General features: G+C 41.1%; 1 protein-coding gene across 2 annotated transcripts in view; it reads right to left on the bottom strand.

Moving 5' to 3' along the window:
• Positions 1–12,000, bottom strand: part of plekhm2 (pleckstrin homology and RUN domain containing M2) — a 34,733-nt gene that overhangs the window by 21,400 nt on the left and 1,333 nt on the right. Inside the window, exons 2-7 of one of the 2 annotated variants that reach the window (XM_086142118.1) lie at positions 10,825–10,931; positions 10,596–10,705; positions 10,300–10,399; positions 9,764–9,851; positions 9,493–9,667; positions 8,820–8,879 (exon numbers count right to left, since the gene is read on the bottom strand). In XM_086142118.1, the coding sequence (XP_085998244.1) occupies positions 8,820–8,879; positions 9,493–9,667; positions 9,764–9,851; positions 10,300–10,399; positions 10,596–10,705; positions 10,825–10,931 (640 nt within the window). The remainder of the gene's footprint in view (positions 1–8,819; positions 8,880–9,492; positions 9,668–9,763; positions 9,852–10,299; positions 10,400–10,595; positions 10,706–10,824; positions 10,932–12,000) is intronic. The other variant, XM_086142119.1, reaches the window with a different exon arrangement.

The following is a 12,000-nucleotide window of genomic DNA, read 5'->3' as shown; positions in this document are numbered from 1 at the left end:
ATGCGTTATCTCTAGTGCAAGTGCATTACTAAAAAAATGTAAATGCTACATTCTTACATGACAGGTATTAAAATTGACATTTAAACTATGAAATATATTTCCATAAAGCTACATTAAAGGCAAAGGTTAATCTTCATCCTGAAGCCTTTAGAAATGGCAAAGTTTACAGTCTTACTTGATCTAGATTAGTGACAACAAACATAAAATGATAAACCGCACAATATAGACTCCGCTGGAGACAGTGGAGAAGTGGAGCACAAGCAGATATGTCAGAAATCCCCTTACTGTGATAAACAACGACACCAAGTGAGTGTCAGAATCATTCTCCAGAAGACTAACAAGCAGAAAATGACAGAAAACTGGTCCATGTGCCCAATAATGAATCTGACACTCAACATAAACCAAACTACTGCTTCTTCTTCTCCTTTCGGCTTTTCCCTTGCTTGCATGGGAAAAGGTTGCTTAGCTGTGGGATCGCCACAGCTAAGCAACCTTCTCCATCTAACCCTATTTCTTATATCCTCTCTTACACCAAGTACCTTCATATCCTTACTCACTATATCCATAAATCTTCTCTTTGGTCTTCCTTGAGACTTCTTGCCTGGCAGCTTCAATTCCAGCATCCGTCTACCTATCCCTCCTCTATACATGACTAAAACATCTCAGTCTGGCTTCTCTGACCTTCTCTCCAAAACATCTAACATGTGCTGTTCCTCTGATAGACTCATTCCTGATCCTATCCATCCTGGTCACTCCCAAAAGAACCGAAGAATCTTCATCTGTGCAACCTCTAGCTCCTGTCTTTTGGTCATTGGAACCGTTTCTAGGCCATACAGCATCGCCCCATCGTCTCACCACTGTCTTGTACACCTTTCCTTTCATTTTGGCTTCAATCGCTTAGTGCCCCCTGACATTTGTCTCCACCAGTTCCACTGACATAAACTAAACATGTATGCATAATTCATATTATGCATTTTAGTGGTCACAAAATAATGATTGAAAAAGTTTATCACAATATGCTCAGCCAAGTTTAGCTATTAAAGAAATGCTGAAATTAAAGAAATTTCATGACTATTTTAGCACAAATTGAATATAGATAGGTTTAAGTCTGGTCACTAATTACACTTGGGAGGTTTAATATGTACATACAGTAGCATTTTATTTTCCTCCCATTCATTATCTACAAAGGATCCTGCACTCAGGGTGATGGGAATGCTTGAGGAAAGGCAAGAGTTTGTGACTGAGAGTGGGGACTTTGAATATTGGGACAATGACAAGAAAAGCTAGAGTTGGTTGACATGATGCAGAAAAGGAAGGTGGATATACTGTCCTCAGGATACCAAGTGGAAAGGTTGGAAGGTCATGTATTAAGTTGTACTATCATGGTATTGATAGGAAGAGAAATGGAATAGACATAATCTTGAAGGGGGAGTTTGTTAGGAATGATCTGGAGGTAAAAAAAAGTGTCAGACTGATGAGTCTGAAGCTAGACATTGTGTGTGATGCTCAATGTTGTTAATGTTGTTAGTGGCTATGCCCCACAAGTAGGATGTGAGTTAGATGAGAAGGAAAAATTCTGGAGTGAGTTAGATGAAGGGATGCAGAATATCACCAGAGGGGAGGGAGTGGTGATTGGTGCAGACTTCAATGGACATGTTGGTGTAGCCAATAGAGGTAATGAAGACGTGATGGGCAGGTTTAGCATCCAGGATAGGAACACTGACAGACAGATGGTGCAAAAAGTATGGAAATCGCTGTTGCGATTAGATAAGAGTGGTGGTAGGAGCACACAAGTAGACTACGTCTTGTATACATGATGTAATCTGAAAGAGATCAGTGACTAGCAAGGTAGTGGTGGGTGAGATTGTAGCCATACAGCATAGGATGGCAGTTTGAGGATGAATATGTTGACAAGTAAGATGAAGAGGATGAAGGCAGAGCAGAGGACGAAGTGGTTGAAGCTGAAAAGGGAGGAGTGTCGTATGGTTTTCAGGGAGGAGTTGAGAAGACTGCATGGTCAGGCAAAGATTCCACATGACTGGACAGAGTTCTTGCTGTGTCGCCTGGAAGGAAAGTAGATTGGGAGACTTGGTGGTGGAATGAGTAAGTGCAGCAGTACATACAAGGTGGCAAAGAAGAAGTGGGGCACTGAGGGAAGGGGACTGAGGAGAGCAGACAGGAGTACAGTACTGTATTGACAGGTGCCGGAAGAGGGATGGGAAGATGGAAAGGGTATTTTAGAGCGCTGTTGAATCAAAATGAAAAAGGGTAAAGGGTAAAAGGGGTGATTACTGTGGACCACAAAGTAGCAGAAATTAGTAAAGGTGAAGCAAGGAGGGCATTGAAGATGATGAAGAGTGGAAAGGCAGTTAGTCCGGATGATATACCTGTGGAGGTATGGAAAGTGTCTAGATGAGATGGCAGTAGAGTTTTTGGTTAGATTATTCAACATGATCTTAGAGAATGAGAAGATGCCTGAGGACTGGATATGTGAGATGGTGCCTGTTTTGAAGAATAAGGGAGATGTGCAGAATTGCGTAACTTCTTCTTCTCCTTTCGGCTTTTCCCGTCAGGGGTCGCCACAGCGAGTCAACTTTCTCCATCTAACCCTATTCTCTGTATCCTCCTCTCTCACACCAACTACCTTCATATCCTCTCTCACTACGTCCATAAATCTTCTCTTTGGTCTTCCTCGAGACCTCTTGCCTGGCAGCTCCAATTCCAGCATCCGTCTACCAATATATTCTCTATCCCTCCTCTGTACATGACCGAACCATCTCAGTCTAGCTTCTCTGACCTTCTCTCCAAAACATCTAACATGTGCTGTTCCTCTTATAGACTCATTCCTGATCCTAGCCATCCTGGTCACTCCCAAAGAGAACCTCAACATCTTAATCTCTGCAACCTCTAGTTCTGCCTGCTGTCTTTTGGTCATTGTTACAGTTTCTAGTCCATACATCATCGCTAGTCTCACCACTGTCTTGTACACCTTTCCTTTTATTCTGGCCGATAGTCTTCTATCACATAGCACCCCTGACACTTTTCTCCACCCATTCCAACGTGCTTGGACGTGCTTGGTCTCTTCACCTCTTTTTCACACTCTCTGTTGCTCTGGACTGTTGACCCTAAGTACCTGAAATCCTCCAGCTTCTTGATCTCCACTCCCTGCAGCCTCACCGTTCTACCCGAGTTCCTCTCATTCACACACATATATTCTGTCTTGCTGCAACTAACTTTCATTCCTCTCCTTTCCAGCGCATACCTCCACCTCTCTAGATTTTCCTCTACCTGTTGTCTGCTCTCACTACAGATCACAATGTCATCCGCAAACATCATGGTCCATGGGGATTCCTGTCTAACCTCATCTGTCAGCCTGTCCATCACCATTGCGAACAAGAAGGGGCTCAGAGCTGATCCCTGATGGAGTCCCACCTCCACCTTGAACTTCTCTGTTACCCCTACAGCACACCATATCGGTGTCTCACAGCTAGCATACATGTCCTGCACCAGTCTAACATACTTCTCTGCCACTCCAGACTTCCTCATACAATACCAGAGCTCCTCTCTTGGCACCCTGTCATATGCTTTTTCTAGGTCTACGAAAACACAATGCAACTCCCTCTGACGTTCTCTGTACTTTTCTATCAGCATTCTCAAAGCAAATACTGCATCTGTAGTACTCTTCCTAGGCATGAAGCCATACTGCTGTTCACAAATGATGACTTCTGCTCTCAGTCTAGTTTCCACTACTCTTTCCCATAACTTCATTGTATGGCTCATCAACTTTATCCCTCTATAGTTGCCACAATTCTGCACATCCCCTTTACAATTCTGCACATCCCCTTTATTCTTAAAAATAGGCACCATCACACTTTGGCTCCATTCTTCAGGCATCTTCTCACTCTCTAAGATCCTGTTGAATTATCTAGTCAGAAAATCTACTGCTGCCTCTCCTAGACACTTCCACACCTCCACAGGTATATCATCAGGACCAACTGCTTTTCCAGATTTCTCTGTATATACTCCTGCACTTCCTCATTCCACCACCAAGTCTCCTTATGTACTTTCCTTCCAGGTGACACACCAAGTACTCTTCTACCTGTCTCCCTGATAATACTTGTTGTCCAATCTAATAGTTGTCCAATCATCTGGAAGCTCACCCTGACCACCCAGACCCTTTCTCAACTCCTCCCTGAAAACCATGCAACACTCCTCCCTTTTCAGCTTCCACCACTTTGTCCTCTGCTCTGCCTTTGTACTATTCATCTTCCTTGTCACCAGAGTCATCCTACAAACCACCATCTTATGCTGTCTGACTACACTCTCACCTACAACTACTTTGCAGTCACTGATCTCTTTCAGGTTACCTTGTCTATACAAGAAGTAGTCTACCTGCGTGCTCCTACCTCCACTCTTATAAGTTACCCATGTTCCTGTTTTTTCTGGAAAAAGGTATTCACTACAGCCATTTCCATCCTTTCTACCACCATCTGTCCCTCTGCATTCCTATCCTGGATATCAAATCTGCCCATCACTTCTTCATCCCCTCTATTGCCTTCACCAACATGTCCATTGAAGTCTGCACCAATTACCACTCTCTCATTTCTGGGAATATTCTGCATCACTTCATCTAACTCATTCCAGAACTTCTCCTTCTCTTCAGATTCACATCCCACCTGCAGGGCATAGCCACTAACAACATTGAGCATCACACCTTCATTTTCCAATTTCAGACTCATAACTCTATCTGACATTCTTTTCACCTCTAGGACGTTCCTAACAAACTCCTCCCTCAAGATAACTCCTACTCCATTTCTCCTCTTGTCAGTAGCATAATAGTACAACTTAAAGCCTGCTCCTAAGCTTCTAGCCTTACTACCTTTCCACCTGGTCTCCTGGACACACAGTATATCCACCTTCCTTCTCTGCATCATGTCGACCAACTCTCTACCTTTTCCTGTCATAGTCCTAATATTCAACTCCCTACTCTCAGTCCCAGGCTCTTTCCTTTCCTCCTCTCTCTCTGCTTCCGAACACGCACTCCTCTTCTTCTTGTTCTTCGACCCACAGTAGCCCAATTTCCATTAGTACCCTGTAGGTCATCAGTACCAATGGCGGTCGTTGTTAACCCGGTCCGCGACCGATCCGGTATGGTGTAGTTTTGGTTGACTTGCATGTTTGGTTTTGGCAAAAGTTTTACGCCGGATGCCCTTCCTGACGCAACCCTCTGCATTTATCTGGGCTTGGGACCAGCACAGGGAGACACTGCTCTGTGCCCCCCCAAGGCAGGCTTGGAGAGACACAGGCCAGTGCCGCCCTGAGGATGCATTTGTAGAATTGCGTAACTATAGAGGGATAAAGTTGATCAGCCATACAATGAAGTTATGGAAAAGAGTAGTGGAAACTAGACTGAGAGCAGAAGTCAGCATTTGTGAGCAACAGTATGGTTTAATGCTGAGAAAGAGTACTACAGATGCAGTAATTATAGAGAAGGCCAGAGAGAGCTGCACTGTGTTTGTGTAGTTGTAGAAAAAGCATATGACAGGGTGCTGAGAGAGGAAGTCTTGAGAGTCAGAAAGCTATGTTAGACTGGTGAAGAACATGTATGAGCTGTGAGACAGTGGTGAGGTGTGTAGTAGGTGTGACAAAGAAGTTCATGTTGGAGGTGGGATATCGTCACGGACCAACTCTGAGCCCCTTCTTTATTGCAGTGGTGATGGACGGACTGACAGATGTGGTTAAACAGGAACCTCCATGGACTATGATGTTTGCAGATGAAATTGTGATCTGTAGTGGGAGCAGAGAGCAGGAGGAGGGAAATTTCGCGAGGTCGAGGTATGCTTTGGAAAGGAGAGGAATGAAGGTTGGTTGCAGCAAGACAGGATACATATGTGTGAATGAGAGGAACCTAAGTGGAATGGTGAAGCTACGGAGAATGGAGGTAAAGAAAAACTTTGGGTCAAAAGTCCAGTGCACTGGAGTGTGGAAGAGGTGAAGAAATATGGTCATGTAGGCTGAAATGAGGAGAGAGAATTTCATGGTTAATGTGTAATACAGCTGAAATGAAAGGAAAGGTATAGAAGTGAGTGGTGAGACCAACAATACTGTATAATTTACAAACAGTAGAAGGAAAAGACAGGAAGCAGAGCTGGAGGGAGCAGAGACAGAGATGTCGAGGTTCCTTGTTGGGAGTGACGGGGATGGATTGGATCAGGAATGAGTCCATCAGGGGGACAGCACATGTTAGATATTAACTTTCACTAGATTGGTAGTTGGTTTGCCAGGTGGTGGTTATGCAGTCTATTTAAGATGAGTTTTGACTGAAAACATACAAATGATGCATATTACATTAAAAATAAGAATATGATGTGTATGTAGGTTTCACAAAGACCTATTTTAACAGAATGCTGCCCCACCCAATTTTATACTAATGCTTTAGAATGGAGTGGAATCAATGTTGGAGCAGTTGTGCCAGGCACAATAGTCTCGATGTTAAGTTGCACAGGATTTACGACTACATTACACCCCCTAACTTAGCCTTGAAACTAGAATACATGTCTTGTTGTCGTCAGAAATTACTGAGGTCCACCAACAGCTTCAGAAAAAGAGAGCATTGTAAGTTACAGGCTAAGAAATCAGGGTCCCCTGCCGCCTTCTTTCCATTTGAAATCAGAGTGGTACTGCGCAATCATTTTGACTTTTTCCATGCACATAAACTACACACATGTAGGAGAAAAGTGTAGTTACTTAAATGTACTGCTCAACCAAATAAATGCTTGAACAGTTTTGGGACATTTCCAACACCACATTCAAATCTCAAATTTTGATCAGGTCAAAAACTACAAATAGAAAAAGCAAAAGCATATGGACTGGATGTCCCCTGGCAAGACAGGATGGCGTGAAGTATTGGCTATTGGCCAATATTATTGGCCTATATGCCTATTGAGCCTAACAGCTGATGAGCTTTGAGTTTGGAAAATAACTTCAAGTCGGTTCTTTTGTCTCTTTTTTTTGTCGTCTTTGAGAATTTAGTGATTTTAGTAGGACTACAATTCCAAACAAGTTGGGACGATGCACAAAATGTACATAAGAACAGAATGCAATGATTTGCAAATCTCACAAACCCATATTTTATTCCAAAATAAATGTGAAAAATACATTTTACCATTTAATGGAAAAATGTGGGCTCATTTTGATTTTCACAGCAGCAACACAGCTCCAAAACGTTGGAACAGGAGGATGTCTACCATTGTGTTGCATGGCCTCTTTTAATAACTGTCTCTAAATGTCTGGGAAGTGAGGAGACCTGTTGTTGGAACTTTAAGAGAGGAATGTTGTCCCATATTTGTCTGATGCAATATTCTAACAGCTCAACAGCCCTAGGCCTTTATTGCCAGAGCATTTGTTTCATGATGTGTCAAATGTGTTTGATTGGCCAGTTCAGCATCAGGAGCCTCCTCAGCAAAGCTTGCCACGGTGATGGATGCAGTATGTGGTATAGCATTGCCTTGCTGAAATATGCAAGGCCCTAAATAAAAGAGATGTCGTTTAGTTGGGGGCATATGTTGCTCTTTATACCTCTATAAACTTTTCGGCATTGATGGTTTCTTTCCAGATTTGTAAGCCGCCCACACCAAAGCTACTATAGCAACCCCATAACATCAGAGATGCAGCAGGCTTTTGAACTGTCCACTGATAACAAGCTGGATGGTCCTTATCCTCTTTAGTCAGTAGGACACAAAATCCAATGGCTTCCAAAAGGAATTTCAAATCGTAATTCATCTGACCACTAGAAAGTTTTCTGTTTTCCCTCATAACCAGTTTTAATTAGCTTTGGCCAAGATTGTGTCCAGATTGTGTTAACATATGGCTTCTTCTTCACATAATGCAATATGAACTTAAATTTGTAGATTGAATACCAAACGGTTTACATCGACTGTGATTTCTGGAAATGGCTCCGAGCCAATGTGGTGCTGTCTAGAAGACAATCATGCCTGTTCATGATGAAGTGCTGCCTAAGGGCCCAAAGATTACAAGCATCTAATTTTGAGCTTCGGCCTTGTCCCTTGCAGACAGAGATGCCTTCAGATTCTTTGTATCATTTGATAATATTGTACACTGTAGTGGATGGGATCAGCAAAGTCTTTACAATTCTATGTTGAGGAACATTTTTCTGAAATCGTTCCACAACTTTCAGACAGTTTGCTACATATAGGTGACCCTCTGCCCATCTTTACATCTGAGAGGGTCTGCCTCTTTGAAATGCCCCCTTTTAAACCCAGCCATGTTGGTGACCTGTTTCCATGTAACCTAATTAGTGATTTAATTACCCTCCAATTGATTATGATTTGTGCCAATTACTTTTCTAGCATTCAGTTGCTTCTGTTCCAGCTTGTTTGAGATATGTTGCTGCCATCAAATATAAAATGAACAAATGTTTTCCATGAGAATGTTGTTTATGTTCTGTTAGGAATCGAATACAGGTTAATGACGTTTGAAAATAATTGCATTCTGGTTTTATTTCCTTTTTACATATTGTCCCAATTCTTTGGAATAGGGGCGATAGATCAAGGTGAGTTACTTAAAATTCAAAGTCATACGCCTCACATGTTATAAAATGTCTCATATCATATGGTTTACTGTCCTCACCTTATTGCATTAAAATAAAATAAAGAATGTGTATTAATATGTCTAACAATCCAGTGGAGTGACAAGCATGCATTATACACAAACTGCGGAAAGATTATGTCAAAAAATTGAGTGAAAGGGAATGAAAGTTGACAGAAGGGCAGAGAGGGAGTGGTTAACTACTTTCCCACCTTCCCAGTCTGCACTTCGCATTGACTGCAACACAGGAAAGACGTCACCAAAATCATAATCTAAAAAAGGAGGGATAACATTCAACATTAGAGACAGAAGAGGTTAAAAGAATGACAGTTTTCTACAGAAATAAAAACAGAATATATATAATTATATTTTTTATTAATAGATGAAAATGGGCAATGGGAAAATAAAAGTAATGCATTAACTAACTTGGCATTGGACACTAGCATTCGTGAGGAAACAATCATAGGGATAAAAAACTAAAATGGGAGCCCAATCAACATTCGCATTCACAAAGGTCCGCTGTGATAAAATGAATTCTTTGTATCTTTGAGTCACAAGTACCTGCCAGGATGTATGCAACATTGTTTTCATGCCATTTTGCTGATACCATTTTATGACTTTGCAACAATGTCTGTTCAGTGATGCCAGATCACCTCATTAATTATACAGGTTTAATTTCCTGTCAATTCAAAACACAACTATTAGTCTAATGAGCAATATGATCGAATAGCCAGACCATAGTTATTTCAAGACAAAGTATTATGTCTGTCTACATCTCTGAATTGACAGGGATAAATAGGTTAGGCCAATAAAACTGATTATGTAAAGCAAATTGATAAATAGGGTTTAAAGTAAATAGGGTTTAAAATGATAACTTTAAATTACCTTCACTTGAGGGGGCAATGGCACTGTCATCCCACTCGAGGTTTGTAGAGGTAAGGGAAGTGAAGGAGTGCAAGGACAAACTGTCTGAGCTTGGTAGCCTTTCCTCAAAGTCCAGCAGATTGTGGGGTTTATAGTATTCTGGCATGTAGGGAGCCAAGTCCAGGTATGGTACATCCTAAATCAGCAAGACCAAAAAGGACGATCAAAAAAAATGGTTTTAGCAAATTAACAGTGCCATTTCCTTGATGATATGAAAGAAATAAATGCTGACCAGCTCTAGATCAAAGCGAATGAACTCCAGGCCTGACACCAATGTCAGAAAGAGTGTCAGGTGGTCATGACTGCATACCAATGCATTTCTATAACGGAAAAAAAACATCAATTGGCTTGATGAGTGATCACAAAAGACAGAGGAAGCTGATCTGATACAATTTCTTTCTTATCTAATTTAACTCAAGGCAGATTCAGTAATTTTCCATAAATCATCCAACGATTAGCCCATTTGTCATTGGGCGAGAGGCGGGGTACACCCTGGATTGGGTGCCAGTCAATCGCAAGGCCACATATACAGACAGACATTCTCTCATTCAATCACTCTTGTAATTTTCCCATTTTTTTCCAATTAAGCTGCTGAATGTTTTTAGACTGTGGGAGGAAACCCACATAGACACGGGGAGAACATGCACACAGAAAGGTCCCCATGTCAGAATCCAACGTCCTTCGTGCTGTAAGGCCAGAGCGCCAGCCACTGCGCCACCGTGCCACCCATTCCACAAATTATCTAGATGAGAATTCAGAATTACTTACTTGTAATAATACTTCTGTAATAATCCTTGGTTCTCTTGGAAGAGGCGCAGGTAGCTCTCTAAAGAGCTTTCACTTAATGCCAGGTATAACCATGCCCGACCTATGAACATCATTAGAGATAGATATTTCCCAAAGGCCTGTCATCAGCACATGATGAAGAGTTTCAAGAAGATGTTTGTGCATGTTTTGCATGTACCGGTTAATCACTATTTCCCGAAAACATTTCTTCAAATGCAAAATTGTTCTTAGGTCTACAAGTATGATATGAATGTCTGAATGAGGTAACGATATCTCACTTCGACCAAGGTTTGTCGCTATGTGCTGAAGCTCATCTATCTGTCTGACAGCCTCTCTCCTGGTGAAATGAAGGACCAGGACCCAGTAGCCTGAAGAGATATCCTGGAGCCTGCAATGTAAAACAAATTATAATAACCTCATGTTTTAGCAGCTCCATCACTTTAAGCATGCATTTCACCTTTTTAAGCAATCTTACACTTTTCTAATTGAACTTGCGATAAACCTCACCCATACAGCAGAGCATGGTCCAGGTGTTCACAGAGCCGCTGCAGAACCCGGTCATGATTGCGGATGGCTGGAGTCTCATCTTCACAAGCAGCAAAGTAACTCTGCAACTGCAGAAATATGGGATTTTCAAATAATATTTACAAAAATTTCACTGTGAAAGATACTTCTACAGTTATAGTTTGAGAGAAGCATTTATATAAAGAGATGGCGTTAATGAGGCCTAGGAGTCCTATCTACATGGATCAGGAGAGATTCTTTTCAGGATATAACAATAGATATATACCTTGAACCATCCTGAAGTTTACAACTCGGAGAACCTGATGAGCCAGGTTCTTTTTCAGTTATAATAATATTCTAAACTGACATTCCATATTAACTGAACGCTACTAAATGCTACTAAAAACAGTTATCTGCAGATTGTCTTGTCTCATATTGATACTCCAGACTTGATATAGATTAATAGCTATTAATAGCTATAAACAGAAAGTGAGCGAGAAAACAAAAAAAAAACAAACAATGAAATGAAGAAACATGGAGCAGGACAATGAATCTGAACACCATGGCAGTCAAAGCAAACAAAGAGTTCAGAGTGAAGCAGTAGTTTTGATGGGGAGAGTGAATGACTCGACCTCAATCCTCAACTGAAGACCCCACTGGAGGAAAGAAAGTGGGTAAAACTAGGTGGAGAACAAAGGCAATGAAAAGAATGGAGATGAGATTATCTGCTGGCACAGACTGAAAATTATAATACATCATTAATTAAAATGGTTGTATCCAAAATGTGTTTGCCAACTTTAGTGGCATCTATTGAATTTTAAATACTCAGCTTATAAGTCATGATGGTGTTCTAATCTAAATATTGAAAAAAACTGAATATTGAAGGTAATATTTAAAGTAGGTGAATGTCAAAATAACACCACCAACATTACATCAATAATAAACTTCATTTGCAGTTTCCTTTCATACAGATCACGCTCCCTGTCTTTGTATTCCCCAGAGGGGTGGCCAATCTTTAAAGATTGCATTAGGTTAACACATGGTGTTTTCTAGAGAGAGTGAAACATTGAAGAAAAACCATTTTTGTGAAGAACAAGCAATAACAAGAAATATATATATATATATATGTATATACAATTAAAAAAAAAGAAAAAACATTTCTAAAAAGTCATCTGTAGG

The sequence above is a fragment of the Fistularia commersonii genome, chromosome 34 (assembly GCF_037954325.1).
Source record: "Fistularia commersonii isolate RoL2024-O1a breed Wild chromosome 34, RoL_Fcom_v1.0, whole genome shotgun sequence".
NCBI classification, from domain to species: domain Eukaryota; kingdom Metazoa; phylum Chordata; class Actinopteri; order Syngnathiformes; family Fistulariidae; genus Fistularia; species Fistularia commersonii.
This window is presented reverse-complemented; position numbering and strand designations above follow the sequence as displayed.